Here is a 22,109-nt window from a genome sequence, read left to right on the forward strand (position 1 = left end):
AATTCTTATGACATCTTTCTGGACTCCACATCATCGTTTTTCAAACTGACCTCCAAGGGGAGCTGGAGGCGTGTCTACACTAAATATTTAAACTCAGTCCTTGGGCAGCAAGCTGAAGTTAACCCATGCTTGGACACTCCCGCAGCGCCTAGAGAACAACCATTCAGGTAAACCAATGGTCATTCCCCTCCCATACCCACCAAGCATGCCCATCAAGCCATGCCACGCCCACCAAGCCACGCCCACAGAACCAGTAGTAAAAAAATTTAAATCCCACCACTGATATCTTGTGTAATAACGTCATCCATACCTACATATGGGTGAAGTAAACAACAAAATGTTTCCAGAAGATACTTTTCTTTTCTTTTTTTTTTTTTTAAATATATTTTATTCATTTTTCACATTCCATTTGCAATCACTTATATACAGGGTATTTACTATAAGAAAAGAAAAAAAGAAAAAGGGAATAAAACGAACAAATAAAAAGGAAACACAACTCATCATTCACAACCCCACCTAACCCTTCCATCCTCCATACACCCCATCTACCCCCTCCAACTTTCCTTTCTCCCTCTAACACTCCCCTCCTACTTCCCTTTCCCCACAAACCTTTCTCCCCTTACTCCCCAGACACCCTCCTTACATTCCCCTTACTCCTTCCTTACTCCTCCCTCTTCTTTCCCTCTACCTCCCTCCTTGGTGTATGCCTTTATTCGAGTGTTGTTTGATCTGATAAAAGTAAAATGAACCAAGGAAAAAAAATAAAATAAAATAAAAGAAAGAAAAAACCACCGTATATAAATACATTCTTATTCTTATTAAGACTATTTTAACACCCCCCCACCCCCCCCACAAATCCCCATCCCCAATCCTCCCGACTTCCCAGGGCCCACACCTGGCACTACCTTCTGTCTAAAATATCTTGTATACATATGGATTAAAAAATAAAAGTAATATGTCAAAAGAAAGAAAAACAGAAAAAAAAGAAGAGAGAAAAAAAAGAGAAAAGAAAAAAGAAGAAAAAAAGAAAAAGAAACCACTCTTTGTGTTGATCTCAGCCCCCCATCTTTATCTATGCTTAAATAGTATAAATCATTCTATCTATATTTTATTCTCGTCTCTTACTTCTTTGCTATTTACCCCAACCTTCTGTAGACTCTCCCGTTCCTCTTCCTAAACCTCATGATCCCTTCCGATAAGATTTAAGCAACGTGGTTCATGCCACATATTCAAATATGACTTTACAGAAGAGTAATCAAACTTTCCCTTCTAGTAAAATTTAAACAGCGTAAGTGATCTTTCTTAACCTCCTTTTCAAACAGTAATTCAAAATAATCTAGCCAAGCTTCCCCTTCTTAGTAAAATTAAGCAGCGTAGATCAAATATTACTTTACACAGAAATCAATTTCTATCTTAAGATAATTCCAACCGACTTTCTCTTCTGATAGGATTTAAATAACGTAGCTCATTCCACATGCATTTTACCCTCATCCCTTACTTGTCTAATATTTACCACTATCAAATTTATACTAGCATTTGTTTAAAATCTAACTCAAAGCAATTTCAACCAACTTTCCCTTCTAATAAAAGTTAAATAGCATGGATCATTCCACATATTCAAACAATACTTTCAGCAAGAGTCAGTTAACCTTCTGTTTTAAAATAGTCCCTTCTAACAAAGTTTAAACAACATAAATCATTCCGCATTCTTTTTACACTTATCTTAAGATAATCCCAACCAGCTTTCTGTTCTAATAAGCCTTAAACAACGTAAATCATTCCACATATATTTTACCCTCATCCCTTGCTTGTCTGATGTTTACCACTATCAAATTTATGCTAACGTTAATTTAAAATCTAGCTCAAAGTAGTTTCACCCAGCTTTCCCTTCTAATAAGAATTAGTCCGCTTTTTCTACCGGAGAGAGGTCTCAAACCCCCATTCAGTCCTCAACTTTGGCGAGTATTTTAAAATGTCTAAATTCTCGATCTCCGTTTTTCTGCTTCTCCGAGGGAGGAAGGGCTACCCCCTCCATCTTGCAACCACATGGCCTGCCGTTTGCCTTCTCCTTCCGCTTGTCTCTCCTCTCTTCCAAGCGAGTCAGGAAGTCCCGCCTTCAGAATCCTGCAATAGAAATCTTGAGCCTCCGAAACAGAGTTAAGACGAAATCTTTGATTCTCAAATGTAACCGTGATGCCGGCAGGGGCCTCCCATCTGTATCGAATCTGTTGACTCCTAAGCTCCTTAGTTAAAAAGGTGTAGTCCCTTCTTGCCTTTAACATCTGGAAAGGTATTTCTTTGAAGACAATCAAGTTCTGGCCATCAACTCGGAGACTGTTATTATAAAACTTTTGCACAATCGCATTTCTAGATTCTTTTGTAGAGAAATGTATAATTATGTCCCTCGGGAGCTGTCGCTGTTCCACTATCAATGAGTTCTGGCGATAGATTTTCCGAATCTGCCAATCAAAGTTAAGTCCCGGGCTTCCCACCGCATCGCTGAAGGCTTCAGCAAAGGTCTGTTTCAAATTCTCTTGCTCCTTTTCACAGAATCCTCTGACTCTTATTGCAAATGCCTTCCTATTAAAATTTATCATCATGAGCTGTTCTTCATTGTCTCTAATTTTTTGTTGTAAAATTTGAATATTGGTAGTCAAATTAAAATTAGCCTTCTCCAAACTTTCCAATTTGTTCTCTATTTCAGCAGAGTAATCTGACAGGGCAGACACGGCTGCAAACGTATTCGCCTTCATTTGATTAACTTTAGACTTTAAATCATCATATAGTTCCAATACAAATTCCTTAATTTCTTGTTTAAAGGCATTAAACATTTTAAAGAAATATTCCTGTGTTAGAAATTCTCCAGTAGAGGGCATAGGAGACAAAGGCTGTGGTTCCAGTAAAAATTCTTTAAATTCTTTAGACACATTTGTAGCAAGACGCTTCTTTGACCTGGGTGCCATAATAAATAAACAAGTAAGCAGCGCTTTGCTTCCCTCTATTTCCAAAGAAGAAGAGTCTATTTTGTTAAGGAGCGGTCTGCAGGAAGGTAAAACCGGCTAAGTACATCCACTATCAATCATCCACGGAGAGAAATCGCCATTTTGAAGTCCATTTAGACAAAGAAGTCTCTAAGACAAATGGTGCTGGTATTTAAGATAGTAATAAAAGCATAAATCTCACAGGGGTGGGACCCGCCCGTATCAATTCTAGCTTGAAAAAACTTTGTTTTGTCCTGGGGGGGGCTAGCCTGTCTGGGGCTGCCAAAAAAAAAAAGGCAGCTGAGAAGAACTGGCTGGAGATAAAAGCTCTGCTCCGGCTGGATCTAATCTCTGTCCACAGCCAAAAAAAAGAAAAAGGCTGTGGCTTACGAATAGACCCTCGCCTACAGAGCTACTCCCTGCCCCTTTTTTTGCCAAAAAGGGGTGCTATCTATGATCTTATTTAGATATACAGACCAGATCTCTGAGGAGCTCGGTGGAGCCCTCCTCGGCAACAGGCCACGCCCCCAGGAAGTCCAGAAGATACTTTTCTATAGTATCTAGGCTAGGGTTTTGAAGAATCAGGACAAAAATAAGAGAACACTGTAATAAAAAATGTATATAAGACAAATTGTTAATAAGACCATAACATCCAAAAGAAAAACCTGTTTTTCTACCTGGGCTTTTCACTGGAATTGTATCTTCCTAAAACTTTAATCATCAAATTGTATTAGACTAAAACAATTATTACTATCAGCCATCTCAGCATGGCGGAAAGCAGGAGCTGAATCTAAATTACAATTAAGCAGGTGTCAAATGGTCATGCCTGTAACAGTTTTTCATGTTCACTCAGTAGCACATAGATGCAGTGTTCCGCTATTAATCATTAAGCCAGTAATTGATTGATGCTTTGTATATTATAACAGATACAAACTCAAATAAGAATTCTGTTCATATGTTTGTTTCACCAGATAATTGGAAGTTCAATCCAATCCAATTCACTACAATCCATTTTTGGTTTACAGTTCCCTCTGAATGTCCATGTAATTGGGTTATTTTTCATTACTGCTTTTGGTATTAAGTCTAATCATCTTTTTGTAACTCTTGCTGTGCTTTGGAACATTCATTTTTCAAAGCAGTCATGCTAATGAAAGGTATCTGGCAACGAGGATAGATTCCATTTTATACTGACGTTGCCACTGTTCTAGATTACTTCAGGGTTGGCCAGCTAAAGATGCACAAAAAAAATCTTTGATCATATCTACCACCCTTTGAATGCCTATGGTGAGGAGGAGCTACCTAGGGCAGGGATAGTGAACCTTTTTTTGGCTCGTGTGCTATAAGTGGGGGGAGCACAGGGGGGTCGTGTGCGGGCACTACAGGCGCTCCCCCCATTTTTTGCATGCTTTTTTTGCCCTCCCCAGGCTCCAGAGGCTTTAAAGGAGCCTGGGGAGGGCAAAAAGAGCCTCCCCCGGACGCTCTCCAGAGGCTTCAGGGACCTTCAGGAGGCTTCCCTGAAGCCTCTGGAGCAGTAAAATGTTCCTCCGAGGGTCATTTTACCCTCTGAGTTCCATTCCCGAACTTCCGGTTTGCCTGTAGGGCCAGTTTTTTGTGCTCTGGAGGCTTCGCAGAAGCTCATGAAGCCTCTGGAGGGCCTCCGGGGGGCAGGGGAGGCTCTTTTCGCCCTCCCCAGGCTCCTATAAAGCCTATAGAGCCTGGGGAGGGCGAAAAATGGTTTTAAAAAGGGTGAACTCAGCTGGCCAGTGTGCACATGCGCGCTGGTCAGCTGACAGGCAGCACCTCGCCTGGCCGGACGCACGCGTGCTTTGGGTTCACCATCACTGACCTTGGGTCACTCTTTTTTTTAATTGAAAATTTTAAAAAAAAAGGCTTTTACAAATATTTACCTCCCCTCCCCCACTCTCCCCACCCGAACCCAACCCCCCCCCAACCTCCCCCCCCCTCCGATTTCCCAGAACAAATACAGGGTATAAATCTTTAACAAAGATGTTCTAAAATAAACTTAAAGAAAGTTAGTATCATCTTTCATTTGAGCTTTAACTCCTCTTTTGTTAGGCGAACTCTAAACAGATTATATCGTTCCTCGCTTTTTCAGTCATAAACTATCTGGAATTTCTTAGTCCCGTATTTATTTTGAATATAGTCAATCCATCTTCTCCACTCCAGTTTATATTTCTCATTTGAGTGGTCCTTGAGATATGCTGATATTTTAGCCATTTCTGCTAAGTTTGTTACTTTTAATGTCCATTCTTGAATAGTAGACAAATCTTCCTTCTTCCAGTATTGTGCCACCTTGCTGCTATTATTGAGTCTCTATAACAGCACAATTAGTAGTTATACCTAACAGAAATAACTGAGGGGTAAACTTTATCCTTTTTTAAAGAACATTTTGCATAATCCGCCATATTTTTATCCAAAATGCTTTAATCTTTTTACAAGTCCACCATATATGGTAATATGTAGCATCAACACAATCACATCTCCAGCATTTAGGTTGTAAATTCGGATATATGTAAGCCAGTTTTTTAGGATCTAAGTGCCATCTATAAAAATCTTATAAAAGTTCTCTCTCAAATTTTGGGCTTGTGTGAATTTTACATTTCTTACCCATATCTTTTCCCATGTATCCAACATTATTGGTTCATCAAAATTTTGTGCCCACTTTATCATACAGTCTTTGACTAATTCTGTTTCTGAATGCATTTCTATTAATACATTATATAACCTTTTTATATGCATTGCAGTGGTGGGTTTCAAAAATTTTTGGAACCTCTTCTGTAGGTGTGGCCTGCTTTCTGGGTCCACTGGTGGAACCTCTTCTAACCGGTTCGGTAGATTTGACGAACCGGTTCTACCGAATAGGTGCAAACTGGTAGAAACCCACCTCTGATGCATTGGGTCACTCTTAAAACACTGCCAGAAACATCTCAAAAGGTATGTTAGAGTTGCTAGTAGTACGAAAAAGTAGTTATAGAAGCATGTTTTCAGTTAAAAAAAATAGAATTCTATGGGAAGTGTTCATTTTACCTTGCTATTTTAGAATACATTCTTATGAAATAACTATTCTGTTTCTGAGGAATCTTAGGAGAATCTTAGGAAGAGTTGTTCATTTCTTTAAGCCTAATATTATTTTAAATTATATTCTGAATATATTCTGAATTATCATTAATATTTCAAAGATAAGTGACATAAAGGGCTACTTAAAATTTCTAGGTAGAATTTGAAAAATGTTGAGATGAATAAGTTAATCTCTTTTTTATGTGGAATGGGGCAACTTGCTATGATCAGGTTCCACGGCCATTTCTCTGCAGGACAACTTGCCGTAACCGACTTGTTGCGGGACAACTATCCGGAGGACAACTCAACAAATACAAACTTAAATTAATTTCAACAGAACTGTGGCCCGTAATAATTAAATAAAGTTACAATTATTTTGATGAAAGCATGGTCACCAATTGTAAAAGCAACTGAAGGAAATGATTAATACAGCATTGAATTGTCCTCCGGCGAGTTGTCCCATGGAGAATTGGCTGCGGTGAATTGTCCTACAGTAAGTTGGCCATGGCAAGTTGTTCTAGAGCCTCTATATGTGCATTTATGGATTTTTCAATACTTCAGAAAACAAATCTGTGAAAAGATACTCTTTAGTTGGAAATGTAAGACTTTTTTTCTAAGTATAAAAAAGAATATTGCCATGGGTTCAATTAGCTGCAGATTTAGTTGTTCTGCAACTGGACTAAGCAGTGTGGAAGTTAGTTTCAAAGTAGAGTGATATATTGCCTATATTTTCCTATCCAAAAATCCACATAGGAATTGTGCCTGGAAAGCTATACACAAGGCATTAATGAGATTGAAAAAGAGCTTAAATTTGGCATCTAACATTAAGGAAACATTGACTGTATGAACAAAGAATAAAAAGGTAAATTGAGTTAAAAAAAAAAACAACCAGTTATACAATTATAAAAGCAAGAGGGAAGTATATGCAAAAGTTCCCAAAGTTCTGAGACATTAAGCATTGTACGTAATCAGAGAACTGGGTGTTATGAGAGTGTGTGAATGTTATAGGAAAGTTGGATGAATGAATTAGGTGAGTGGGTGGAAAGGTGGATGTGTAGGATGGAGAGAGAAACAGATTGATTTCTGTATTGTGTGAAAGTCAGATCTATACATGTACTTTTTTTGTCTGCCATGTCATATTTGGAAGCTTCTACTATAAGCAAATACTTTGCAAGGTAAGGCTGAGGAGTTCGGTCAATTCCTCGCGGATAAAGTGGCTCGGCTTCGGGCAAACCTGGACTCCAATTGCACAGAGCCAGCCGAGGTACTGAGGGAGGGTCTTGAGCGCCATCGTTGGATTGATTTTCAGTCTGTTACCCCTGAGGAGATGGACAAGGCCATCGGAGCAGTGAGTGCCTCCACTTGTGTACTGGACCCGTGTCCCTCCTGGCTGGTCGCGAACAGCAGGGAGGTGACACGGGGCTGGATCCAGGCGATTGTGACCGCGTCTCTCCGGGAGGGGTCTTTTCCCCCCCCCTTTAAAGGAGGCGGTGGTGAGACCCCTACTGAAGAGACCGTCCTTGGATCCAGCCGTTTTGAATAACTATCGTCCAGTCTCCAACCTCCCCTTTGTTGGGAAGGTTGTTGAGAAAGTGGTGGCCTCTCAGCTCCGTTGGTCCTTGGAGGAAACCGATTATCTAGATGCCTTCCAATCTGGTTTCAGGCCTGGCTACAGCACGGAAACTGCTTTGGTCGCACTGACCGATGATCTCTGGAGAGCCAGAGACGGGGGCCGTGCCTCCGTTCTGGTTCTCCTGGACCTCTCAACGGCCTTCGATACCATCGACCATGGTATCCTGCTGCGGCGGTTGCGAGAGGTGGGGGTGGGAGGCACCATTCTTCGGTGGTTCTCCTCCTACCTCTCGGGCAGGTTGCAGTCGGTGTTGGTTGGAGGACAGAGGTCGACCCCTAGGCCCCTTAATTATGGGGTGCCTCAGGGGTCGGTCCTGTCCCCCCTCCTGTTCAACATTTACATGAAGCCGCTGGGAGAGATCATCCGACGGCACGGGATAGGATACCACCAATACGCGGAAGATACTCAATTGTATCTGTCCGCCCCGTGCCAACTCAGTGAAGCAGTTGACGTGATGTACCAGTGCCTGGAGGATGTGAGGGTCTGGATGGGGGTGAACAGACTGGCTCTCAATCCTGACAAGACCGAGTGGCTTGTGTTTTTTCCTCCCACAAATTGGCTTAGTATTCCATCTCTCAGGCTGGGGGGTGAAATTATACACCCCCTCAGACAGGGTGCGCAATTTGGGAGTCCTCCTGGACCCACAGCTGACTTTAGATCATCAGTTGTCGGCTGTGACCAGGGGGGCATTTGCCCAGGTCCGCCTGGTGCACCAATTGCGTCCCTACCTGAACCGGGAGGATCTTACAACAGTCACTCATGCCCTCGTGACCTCAAGACTGACTACTGCAATGCGCTCTAGATGGGGCAGCCCTTGAAGAGTGTTCGGAGACTCCAGCTGGTCCAGAATGCAGCAGCGCGAGTGATTGTGGGTGCAACTCGGTACACCCACGTTACACCTATCCTCCACGAGCTGCACTGGCTACCTATTGGTCTCCGGATATGCTTCAGGGTCCTAGTTATTATTTATAAAGCCCTACATTGTATTGGACCTGGGTACTTGAGAGACCGCCTTCTGCCGATTACCTCCCACAGACCCATTCGATCCCACAGATTAGGCCTCCTCCGTATTCCATCTGCCAGCCAATGTCGGCTGGCAACTACTCGGAGGAGGGCCTTCTCTGTGGCTGCTCCGGCCCTTTGGAATGAGCTCCCCATGGAGATTCGGACCCTCTCCACCCTTCGGGCCTTCCAGACGGCCGTGAAGACCTGGCTGTCCCAGCAAGCCTGGGGTTGAGTTCCCCTCCCTACTCGAATTTGCTGTGTCTGTTGTGCTTTTAAATTGTTCGTATTGTCTGATTGTTTTTGTCTTACTTTTTGTAATTTCCCCTCCCTTGGCTTTTGTTCAGCTGCCCTGAGTCCCTTCGGGGAATAGGGCAGCCTACAAATTGAATAAACTCCAAACTCCAAACTAAATACTGTACAGAGTTGATTGTATTCATTATCAAGATTTATGTGTATGTCTAGTGTGAAATCTGATAGCAAGATCTGCCTGTTCCTACTCATAGTACTAATGGAAGAAATCCGATACTTCAATAGCTTTAATAATGATTACAGATCCCTTTGAAACCCATTAAGTATACATCAAATCACCTGTGCCTTATCAGGACCAGGTTTTCAGCAAGTGGACCAAATGGACCAGTATGTTCAGCTGCCTGGATCAAGATAGACCAGGTAGATCAGCAAGTAGGGCAGAGTCTACTATAATCAGCGGCCCCTTTACCAGTTTTGGCCCAAGATTAGTCAACTGCTGGAACAGCAACTTTCTGATGCTGTGTGCTCATCTTCTGCTACCTGATAAATATGGTGGGAATCCTGACAAATTTGCTACCTTTCTATAGATTTCTATAAACGTCAAGATTTTTCCATGAATCAGTCTCAGATGTTATATGCAATTAGTCTAATAATGAAAGACAAAAAATAGCCATAGTTGCAAAATTGGCACCTCCCATTTTAGTGCAGAACAACATAAGCTTGGACAACTACATCAATTTTATGACACTGATAAGGGCTAACTTTAATGATGCAATCAAACAAGAGGCTCCCAGTTGTGAAAACTATCATCTCTGACGGAGTAAGTGCCAGGTGAGAGAATACCACTGACTTTATGCTGTTAACTCAGGATTCAACTATAATGAAAGAACCTTAAGAGACCATTTAAAAGAGGAATTGTCAGGTGAAATATGGGATTCATTTATCAGGACGTTTGAGGATTTCTAGATCTGTTTGGCTATAGATGGGAGACTTAAGTTGTGATAAGAGTACAAGAGGGTTAAAGAAGATGTCACTGTTCTTCTTACTGTGTTTCCTCCATCATCCCCATTCACATGTATATACCACAGATTTGAGAAGTTGAATCCATGAAGCTGAGAACTGACTTTCATCATCTGTCTGAGAAAACTTGCATTGAGCCACAAAAGGCTTACATTTTTTATTATGAAGAATCTGACCATGTAATGCCGTCCAAAGCCTCTTTCCTTCCAGACCATCAATAGAAGAATGTATTGGGTTCAAATGAATAATCCACATATTCATTAGGATAATGAAACCTTTGCTTCTTTGTCACACAAAGTCCACAGCCGGCAAGGCTTCAAATATCCATGCAATCTGTTCCACAATAGTCTTGCTTGGCAAAAAAAAAAAGCAAAGAGGAAAGTGCAACACCCACCCACCCCCATTTGTTCTCATTCCTGAAAATCAGAGCCCCATGAAAAATCACAATTTGATATCAAATATAGAGATAGCATACCTAAAAGTATTTATTGATGAAGAGTTTACAGAAAGGCTTCATTTCCCCATCTTCTTCCTTCCTCCTTCCAGTGTTTATATCATTTTTATTAATAAGGATAGTTTCCCATATATTTGTCCTTGATTATTGGCTTTAAACTCTATAATAATTAAGAATAATTATCTTCTTCACCTTATTTGACTGAAGGAAGTTAACATTTTAACTCAAAGAGATAAATGTTTAGCTGATTTTTATTCTTATTACTTGAACAGTGAGAGTTGAATATGTGAAGTCGTCGGCTACATAAATTGAACAAAGAAATAAACAGCCAGCAATGTTGTATGGATTTGTTAAATGTACCATCAGTCTTCATGTAATTTATGACCAATTTTCATAAATTTTGGGTGAGTTTTAATAGTGTGTTTGGAAAGTTTGCTCATTGATTCTGAGAATCTTGCTGTCAATACTGGAGCATTCAGGTAATTTTTCAGTGGCTTTGTGATTACAGTCTCTACTATAAATTAAAGGCTTTGACATACCTGTGCTGGATTATTTGGGCTACTATAGTTCATCAAAACAAATCCAGATGAACCTGGCTATGTAGAGCTCATTATACTTTGGAAGCAAATGTTTCTTCGCTGTCAAGATCAAGAAAACAGCAAAAGATCCATTAAGTAGAATAAATGGGAGGAAAAAACTTAGAATTTAAACCAGGAACAAAGTGTGTGTGGTGTGTGTGTGTGCATGATCTATAACAATTTCTGTTTTCTGTAGCATGTAAATTATATGTATATTGCTTTTTGTTTACAATAAAAAAAACTTCTTTAACTATGTCATATATGTAAGGCTTCTCTTATACCAGATTTCTTAATATTGGGTTAAGTTTCTAGAATATCAAATTTTATTCCTGCTTATTGTGAAGTCCCGGACAAGAATATTCTGAAGTTAGTTGATAAGAATTCTGTTTGTTTATACTTCATGTTACACATTTTATTACCATAGAACTACCATGTTGTGATGCATTACTAAAATTAAACTAACATTTATTGATAAATTTAATATTTACTTAGTTACTATGTCATTAGTGGTATATTTGAATCAATTAGTTTATTGTTTACATAACATGGATAGAATTTAAAATGAAATATATATATATTTATATACCTTGGTTCTTCACAGATGGTACTAGACAGGAAGAAGCCGAAGAGGAACTTAGTGAGGAAGAGCATTGGTTTGGGAACTCTTCAGAAACCCCATCAGAAGCATCTTATGGAGAAGTCCAGGAGAACTTCAAATTATCCTTTGAGGACAGGATCCAAGAACAATCCACATCTCCAGACACTTCTTTGGGGAGCGGAACTCCTAGTAGCAACACATTGGAATTGGTGGCTGTTGAGAATGAGGCCATAAGAGATGTATTACAGAACAGGGAACATCTCTCTTCTAGCGTATCTTCTTCTATCTGTGATGATGATAATCCTGGGTCAAACAAGCCATTGAGTAGTAATTTGAGACGTCTGCTGGAGGCTGGTTCTCTCAAGCTAGACACTACTATCACAGTTAATGGCCGGGTTGAGTCCCCAGTAAATCTTGGCTCAAATATCTCTTTTTCTCCAGCTACACATCATGCCCAGCAGCTAAGTGTCCTTGCAAGAAAGCTAGCTGAAAAACAGGAACAAAACGATCAGTATGGCCCAAACACAGGTTTCATATGGAATCAAGGCAAATGGTTGCCTAACTCAATGCCCTCTTGCAGCTTGTCTCCAGATTCAGCAATCCTAAAATTGAAAGCCGCTGCCAATGCAGTCCTTCAAGACAAGTCTCTTTCTCGGACTGAAGATCCAACAATAAGGTTTGAAACCTTCCCTTCACCATTTAGTTCTCAATCAGCAAGCTCCACCTTAGCTGCATTATCAAAGAAGGTCAGTGAAAGAAGCATGACTCCTGGCCAGGACCATTCACCTCCCGCAAATTCTTTCCTTTCTCTCACCTCAATGACTTCTTCAGCAGCTCTACTCAAGGAGGTGGCTGCAAGAGCTGCAGGCAGCCTTTTGGCTGAAAAGAAAAAGTCACTGATTGTAGAAGATCCCCTGCAGCTTTCAGACATGAAGCAAGAGAAATTAATTCCACCACAGTCTTTGGAACTATTGTTACTCCCAGCCCCTAAAGGAAGAGCTTCTAAAACCACAAATTCAGGTAGGAGTTCTCATTTTGCTCTAAGTTCTCTATACTTCTTCATCTCTGTTTCATTTACATTATACAGAAAATATAACTAAACAGAAAACAGCAAAAATACTGTATTCACAACAAACACTCCAGCATCTTGATGCCTGAAAGGGAACTATTGTTTCCAATATTTTTTGTATTATGGACAAAAAACGTATCAGGAAAATCCTGTATGAAATTTAATAGGTGAATTCAAATAACTTTTTATGTTTTACAGTACAGAATATTATGTTTTAAAATATTTTCATCACAAAGAGACGATTTATCAGATTGTTTTGCCCTAACAGCATGCTATTTCTGCTTTACTTTCTCACACTTACATGGTTTTCTACAAAGCATTGTGCCTAAAACCATGCTTGCCACTCATGAAGCTTGCAAACATACTAGGCCATGCCCATCATTGTCTGCCACACTGCATTTTTGACCATTTGAATTTTCCAAGTGAGCTTCAAGTACTGCTATGTAGTGTATCAACTGCCTAAGCAGCCTTTCAATCCAGAAAGGGCATAACTGCTACAAAAATGATGTTGTACAAAGGCTTTCTTTTTTATAAATTTCATTGAAAGATTTTTACATAAATAAAAGGTAAACAGGTAAAGATAAAAGAAAAAATGCTGAAAACCAGAGAGAGATAAAAAAGAAAAATTAAAGGAGTAGCTTCTGATCATCTTTACAGCAGTTAGAAATAAACATTCTATCATTCCCCCTCCATTAGAACTACATTATATACCCCCCACCCCCCGCATTCAATGCATTTTAAATCCAGAAATAATCAGCTCATTTTCTTTCCATTTTCAGCAAAAATGTCCACAAAAAAAATTCTAGTCTTTTATAAAATACTTATTGTTTTGTTCCTAATCTAACAGTCCACTTCTCCATTGTGGGAACTTCTGTATTCTCCCATCTTTGTACATATAGGAGCATGTATGTAAAGCCAGTTTCCCACGAGTTCTTTCTAATTGTCTGCCCATAAATCCTAATTTAAAAATATGGTTTCATATGATACTAATTTTTATAAATTTATTGCATCATTGTATGCATTTGTTTCCAGTACTTTTTTTTTGCTTTTTCACATGTCCACCATGCATGATAAAATGTCCCTTCATGTTTCATATTTCCAAAATAATTAGTCCCTTTATACATCTGGGAAAATTTCTCCGATGACCTGTATCTCTGGTTCATCCTTCTATAACAATTCTCTTTTAAATTATAGGACAATATTAATTCTAAACTTTTTAACCACTTCCTCTCTTGTTAAAACCAAAGTTCTTCCCCATGTTGTCATACACTCTTGAACCTATTTTTTCTTTAGCAATCATGTACTCAACATTTATACATAATTCATTTTCAAATTTCTATTTTATGATATATACAGTATCTGGCATTTTTAAATATATATTAATATTTCTCTTAATTGTGCATGTGAAAACCATTGACAATTAAATCCCTCTGCAGTCAATTATTTTCTCAATTTCCACTTATGTTCTCCATTTTCCTGTACTAGCAAATCTTGATATATTAACTATTTTCCTTTCCCCTTGTCTCTGTACAATAAAATACTTCTTGTGCTGATGCACTTAAACTTATATATTGCTCTATAGTGCTTTACAGCACTCTGAGCGGTTTACAGCGTTGACATATTGTCCCCAACAATCTGGGTTGTCATTTTGCTCACCCCAGAACAATGGAAGGCTGAGTCAACCTTGAGCTGTCAAGATCAAACTCCAAACTGTAGGCAGAGTTAGCCTGAAATACTGCATTCTAACCTCTGTGCCACCAGGGCTCTTGTCGGCTTCCTCAAGAGTTACCAACTCAAACTCATCCCAGGTCACTTCACAAGTTGGAGCTGTTAGTGAACCTGACTAAGAGTTGCTCTAAGCAATTTTATCTGCCAGATATTCAGAATATATCGCAAATGTCCTACAGATGATTTTCTGACCTGTCTTTTCCAGCACGGACTGAGTTAACCTAAATAGGGTTATTGGATAGCTATTCCCATATGCATTAAGTGTGGAGAAATACTTGACTTTTTGTGCCCTTATTGCCATGAGATAATTCCAGATGTTTGATCAGACTAGCTCCCAATCTTCTTCCAGGGATGATTAAGCATTTCTTTTGGTGCTTCATCTCCTGGAGCTCCTCAGTTAACCAAGAGCCACCCACCCATTCCAAGCAGCAGTTAAGTGTTGGCTAAACTATCCATTACATCTTCAGGAAATCCCTTAACTGCCTCTGGGCCCATCAGTTGTCTGGGGCATGCCGATCATTGGCTTTATCTCAGAGGGGTGAGGTGTATGATATACCTTTAAAAACGAGATACCTGCCAGCGTCTCAAATAGAAATACAGACCATGTTCATGGCAAAGATGAATTATGGTATCATCGTACTAAAGAGGAAAATAGAATTTTGTAGAGTATGCTCTATAGAATCCATTTATCTCATTTTACTCTGAATAATACTCCCTTTTTTAAGTAGAAGGTAAAACTGCTAAGAAGTAATGAATAAATGGAATAATAATATAATAATAAATAATGGAAAAAGGTGAACATATTCTAATGTCTTCCATAAAGTATGAATTTATTCTTCCTTATGATTCAGATTGTTTAACATTTAATTGTTTAACATTGTTCTCATAAAAGTTTAGATATACTATTTGGTGCTATTGTGAAAAGGGAAAATTTTAAAGATATTTCTCCAGAATTTATTTTTTAAAGGTAGTATGCTGATTACACAAAGAAATGATTTTTGAGCATTGCCAGTTTCTGTCTGGTCTGCTATACAAACATTTTAATAACCATAACTTTTTTCCCAAGATTAGCAAGAAAGTGGATTGCCACAGACTTCTGGACATCCTGCATAAATCTTGGAAAAACATGTATGAAAGTAATAAAATCTGACATCCTGCAGTGAAATCTGATAATCCATATTGACAATATGAAACAGTACCATCCATAATGTATAATACATGTAATGTTTTTACCCTGTTAAGATGACTTTATACAGGCTAAAAGTAATAAATAAAACAAAATATAATCAAACAGTGGAAAAAGAAGGTCAACCAAAGCATATGGCATTCCAGGTACTATGAGATTCCCATTATCTCTCAGGATTATTCTAAATTCTAAAAAGGGTTAATGAAAATTCAAGAACTTCTGAAAGACTACTTTTTACTCATACAAAAAGGAATATTTCATGATTCATAAGATAACCATTAAGAATTGGAATAGCTTTCATTAAAAATCAATTTTTAAATGCAAACTGTCCACATTATGCTACTTGCACAAAGACCCAAACAGCTTTCAGAGATAACAAGATTGTGCCCCTGGCCCCTTCCAAATTGTTCACTGTTCCACCTGTTGCAATTATTTCCACATTTGCATAAGCAGTGGCACTCAAGTCAACAGGAAGTCATGTCACGAGCATAGCTGAAGAGAGCGTTTGTTGCTCTTTTAAAACCACCTTCCCTTTCACTTTAGCAGGGTATTAGGAGGGTTTTATTCGTTTTTTGTATATTTTGTGTTTTTTACTCATAAAAAATTGAAAATGTTTTTGGAAAAATATATGGAAGAATTGGAACTTATGATTTAAGAATTATTATCTGTAAAAGAGGTGATATGCTGCTGTTGAAACACATAATGCTCTGTAACAGGCAATCTGTTACTAAGATATACAACTTGAAGGAAAATGTCATAGATATGCATTTATTGGAGAAAACTGTTAGAAACTGAACTGGAAGGTGGTGGGCCTCATAGGCCCTGACAATCACTCGTCTTAGCCACCTTCCAGTGGTAGACGGGGACACCCTAGCCCCCAAGGAGGAAGGCTGAAAAGAGACAAAGAGAGCCTCCGATCTACGGAAAGGATCTGTCCTTTTTAGGTAGATTCTTAGGGCCCTATGGACATCTAACTTATGCCTCCCTATCCCTAGATGGCCCGGACAGACGTCCAGAAGGACCACCTCCTGAAATCTGTGGAAAAGGGAATTGACCTTTGGTAGGAAGGTTGTGTCCAAACATAGGACCACTCTGTTATCATGAAAGGTGCAAAGGTCAGACCAGGAAGATAGTGCTCCGAGCTCTGAGATGCGCCAGGCTGAGGTGACCACCATTAAGAAGGCCACCTTAAGTGTGAGGAACTGAAGTGAGGCAGAACTAAGTGGTTCAAATGGTTCGCCCACTAGGGCCTGAAGAACTGTAGGGAGATCCCAGGAGGGAAATATATGAACCACCGGGGGCTGCAGGTTGGAAGCCTCTTTTAGGATATGTCTGACGACTGGCTGCTGGGCCAAGGGAGGAAGATGACTGTCCTCTAGGACCACGATATGGCCTGCACAATGATCTGCTGCATGTGTTCAGGAATGTCCTGCATAAAATCTCCAGGAGGAGATTCATCCCTAGGGACTAGGGGCCCCTGGGGAGCCAAAGGGACATGTGGGACCATATCAGCCATAGTAACTGTGGAACAGCCAAAAGGATCCCCCTGCAGCTCCCCCATATCTCTCCCAGACAGGGGGGATAAATAAATTTCTGTTTCCCTCCTGGAACATGGGGTGGGGAGGAGGAGAAGAAGCCGCCTGCCCCCTATTGGGAGACCTGGACTGATACTGTGTGCTGCAATGGCCAACTGTCTCTCATCCCTGGCTACTCTCTTCTCCTGGGCCTTCTGCCTGCGTTGTTCCGTCCCTCTCCACTGCTCTGGATTGGTGCTGAACAGCAGGCGCCCTGCCTCTCTTGCTCTTGGCCTTAGCCTTCCTCGGAGGGCTGCACTGGCTCTGGGCACTAGAGGGACCTGCCTCCTTTGCAGGGCTGTTGTTGGCCATGACCCTGTCTAACTCTCCCATTCATGGCCCTCTATGCAGCTACGTTACTCCAAACAGTGATTCAGGACTCTGGCAGCCTTCCGCATCTCTATCTCCTCGCAATCGGTCTCCTCAGCAAGTTCAAAGCAATCGGCTTACCTCCAAGCTGATTGCAAAGTGCTCCACATGGCGGTCGCTTAAAATGGCTGCCGTGAGGTGGAAGGGCTGCCAGTGCTCTCAAAATGGCTGCACATCAAGCTGCAGGGTTTCCGACACTCCGCTGTTCAATCTTGCCGGTAGGAAAAGGCAGACCATCTGTTTGAAAGAGCCTCACAACCTCCACTAGTCCGGAGGATTCCTCGGCTCCAAGAAGTTAAAGGAGGCAAGGAAATTCTCCCTTGAGGTAAGGAGATCCCCGCAGACCAGGAGGCTGCATTATACGGCCCCTATAAAAAGCTCCCAATTTCATTATTTAAAATAGCCAATTAATCCAATTTTCTGTCAATAGTCCAGTTAAAATCCAAAGACTGAGAAATAATTCAGAAGTGGAGCCAAGGGAAAAATAATCCTCTCTTGGACCAGACTGAGTTAAACTGAGGCCAAGGAAGAGGACAGTCAGAGGCGTGTCTTCAGAATTATTGACTCAGTCTCTGGACCAATCAGGGCATGAGAATACCCCATGCCTGAGCTGTCCTGCTGGATCCATGGAGAATGGAAGGATTTATTGATGATTTCTCAATTTGCCAATTGAAATGGTTAAATATGGGAAGAACTGAACTACGTAATGTAATCCTAAAGGTGGTGGAGTGATATTAAGTCTATTTGTAATTGCTGTAAAGAACTTCAGAGGTTGCTTCTTCAATTATATTTTTTATTAATATGCACTTTTTCGCTATCTTTTCTTTAAAAGGTTTTGTTTTTAATTAGTTTTAAATCTTTATTTTGTTACCTTTGCTTGTGATATTGTCCCTGATTGAAAGAACACTCACCAGGTGATCTAGCTTCTCTTTGTAACTCTAAATGTGTACTCAGAAATAGGGTTTGGGTGAAATCCAGTGTCCTTCAGGCAGACTCTGCTTCAGAACGAGAGCTTGATGTTTCAGAATGAGAGCTTGAAGTTTTTTCCTTGGTTCCTGGCCCTTTATTGCAATTCACTGACAGATTCTCCTGTTGGAATCCTCATGAGGAGGAGCCTTAGGGTGCACATGTGGGCAATTTTTTGGTTTCTATCCATAAAAACTCTGGTAGTCTGGGCTTGCTGCCAGGTCACTGATCTTGGCCTCAGCATCATCACTATTCTTTCGAGATGCATCAACTCACCATTTTCCCCACCCGGAAGAGAGAGGGGGGGAGGGGAAGAGGGAGAGAGAGAGAGAGTATTCTTTAAATAACTGTTTATTAACTGAATGTGTGTTTGATTGCAAACGATTGTGACTCTGATTGCACTATGTGAATGAATTGCAACCAGCCATCCAGTCAGCATGCTCTGTCCCTCCATTAAGCCTCTCTTTGTAATCACTCTTACATGTAAGACTAGTACAGTACTCCTGCACTGAACTGCAGTCACCTGTGAGACATGACAAAATTAGAGGAAAAATAGAGCTTTTAGGAAAACTGCCATATGGAGGTCCAGGTAGAATATACCTTTTGTGTTTCATAAGTGGGGCTCTGTTCATGGAGTCGGTAAGGAGCTACCCAAGTATTTGGTTTATAGCTGATAGATGGCTCTACTTTAGTTGTCTATTATAGCATATACCCATTAGTAGATAGGCTTTCTCTTCACTTTCATAAATCACCTCAAGTTTCAGGGTAATCAAACCTGAACTACGAGACCATGAGTAAAGCTCTCAAAAGCTTTCAGATCTAAATTGTAAAGTCAGGCATGTCTAAAGGTTATGAAATAAGAAATTATGAGGTTATATGATATGTTTTTTATATTGGCAAGATACTAGGCTGTGGAAATCTTTTCAAATGGGTATTTCAAAATGCATATAGTGAGTACAATGTATTGCTCTTTGAATTGTAAAAGCAAGCTGTGTCTTTTTCTGAGTTTGTAAGCTGTTTTCACATGCTGAAACACCTTACAGTGGCTTGAAATAAGACAAGCTTAACTACAGGTGGTCCCCAATTTATTACCATGATTGAGCCCAAAATATCTTTGAGCAAGACAGTTGTTAAATGAATTTTGCCCCATTTATGACCTTTCTTGCCACAGTTAAGTGAATCACTGCACTGCAATCACTTGATACGTGTTTTATGCTAGTTCTCTTTATTGCTATTTTTTAAGATATGCTTTTTTCTTCTGATTGCCATTATTTCTGTTTTCGCTTTGTTGATTCTCATGTTATTTGGTTTGTATTTCTGGTTCATAGCCATTAGATGTTGTTGCAGTTTCTTAACTGTATTGTTGTAGTTACAGTGTCTCAGCTTTTTGGATGAGAAGCGAAATGTTTTCAAGAAAAAAAAAACTCCAGTTGCCCTTTGAAAAAAGCACCTTCGGGACAATTATGACCCGGATGAATGAGAATATCACTTCTGTAAATATTAAAATAAAGAACAGATTCTGATTTTGAAAGATTTCTGCCCTGTGTATCCTGTTGAGACACTGCTTTAAAAAACATCATTTTTATTTACAGGTGCCACTTTGATATCAGTTAAATAAATTCAGGTTTACAGAATTATAGATAACTTACTACAAAAGGCTCAATTCCAAACATGTAAAACACAAACTTTTCCCGTTCTTTCTGATGAGTGAAGAAGTTTGAATATTGCAGATTTTTGCACATAGTTGAACAGTAACATCGATGGCACAATGTTTTTGAGTGAATAGCTTTTGGCCATTTTCACTAGTAATTAAATAGAAACCTTCAATTAACAAGCACAACATGCTTGCTTAGGATATATAACAATTCTTATGATGAAATCAGTCTTTGAATATATTTCCTTTAGGAGAAGGAATTTCCCACTTCTTCTTACTAATTAATTGGTTTACTATCACTTGATACAGGTAGTCCTTGACTTACAACCTTTCATTTAGTGATTGTTCAAAGTTACAACAGCACTGAAAAAAGTGACCAATGACCATTTTCACCCTTACGACCATTACAGCATCCCTGTGATCACATGATCAAAATTCAGACATAAACATATTTATGATGGTTACAGTGTCCCAGGATCACTTTTGTGACCATCTGATTGACAAAGTGAATGGAAAACCAGATTCACTTACATCTGTGCTACTTAATAGCTGCAGTGATTCACTTAATAAGAAATAACATAAAATGAGGCAAAACTCACTTAGCAACTGCCTTGCTTAGCAATAGAAATTGTGGACTCAAATATGGTAGAAAGTCAACAATTATCTGTACTCACTTTCCAAAGTGGGCATTTAAAATCAAATACCTAAATGTATTAACCCTGCTTCTTTAAATTAATTTACTCAGTAATAAATCCCAGAGAATCTTTGGGCCTCCAAATATACTTAAACAACATAGTTCTAGAAAAAAAGACCCATATATCCATGATCTTTAATGAGCAGAAAATAGAGAGTGACCTCCAACTATAAAACCATGCTTTTAATAGATGTTCCCTGCAATTAAGAGTTCAGCTTAAGGTTTCCTTTCCTTTCCGTTTCACTTCTTCTCTTTAGAATTATCATTCTGTTTTCACTCCGTCTACCTTATATGTTTGTGTGGAACAAATACAGAAGGGAACCCCATATGTGCTGTCTTGATCTCCTGGGGAAAAAGGGAATATTTCAACATTGAATTGAATAGATGTGCATCGAGGTGTCCATGAAGGTGTGCAACAGTGAAATGTATATTATGATACTCTGATGCAAAAGATGTCTGGCTGCAAGTACCTAAGGATGGAATTTGTGTCATGACTTCCTTTTATCAACATTTTTTTTGCAGCAGATGTCTAGGGATGGGTAATATATTGGGATGCTAAGCCAGATTTTACTTTTTCCCGTGCACTGCTTGGAGAGTCCCAGCAATGGGTTAAATTAGTCTGGTTGCCCTGGGACTGAGGAATCTTTTTCCTTGGCCATGCCTCCTGGTGCCTCGTGGCACCAGATTTTTTCCTCAGTCTGGCCCAGTCAGGGACTAATTTAGTGAGCTCCAGTTTTAAATTTTAATCCAAGGCTTGGATTCTCCTTTTCTTTTCCTTTTTATTCTGAATTTTTGCCTTTTCCCTTGCCATTTGAGGTTTTTTTCTTCATTTCTTCTCTTCCCAATGTTTCCTTTGATCTACAAATGACTGCAAGCTGCGAGCTGCAAGCTGAGGTAGGAATGGACATGGGGGGTGCTCCACTGTCCGCGTCACTTGTGGACGGCAGCGGAGGTCCTTTAAATTTTTTCCCCCTTCATTTGAAGGGCAGCGGTGCTCTTGGTGGCTGCCGGGAGTGTGCGAGGTGATTTTTTGCTGGTTTTTCACTTGCGCTGAGCCACGGAAAACCTGGTGGCCGCATTGCAACCACACGGTCACCATTTCTCCTCCACCCTCTCACTCACGAGTGCGGTGGCCATTTTGGAAGGGCTTTTTTCGCGCCCTTTTTTTATCGAGCCTTTTGCTGCCTGTCCGTTCAGCAGATCACCACCAAGTGGCTAGCTGGCTGTCTTCAGGGCTCCAGAAGGGCCGCTACCACTCTCCTTGGCATTAATT

The 22,109-nt window shown here is 40.0% G+C and overlaps 1 protein-coding gene across 1 annotated transcript in view; it reads left to right on the top strand.

The window, feature by feature from the left end:
- Window positions 1-22,109, top strand: part of ZNF827 (zinc finger protein 827) — a 154,510-nt gene that overhangs the window by 36,718 nt on the left and 95,683 nt on the right. The window contains 1 exon segment of the mRNA XM_032224027.1: window positions 11,600-12,616. Coding sequence (XP_032079918.1) covers window positions 11,600-12,616 — 1,017 coding nt within the window.

This window comes from Thamnophis elegans, chromosome 9 (genome assembly GCF_009769535.1).
Source record: "Thamnophis elegans isolate rThaEle1 chromosome 9, rThaEle1.pri, whole genome shotgun sequence".
Taxonomy (NCBI): Eukaryota; Metazoa; Chordata; class Lepidosauria; order Squamata; family Colubridae; genus Thamnophis; species Thamnophis elegans.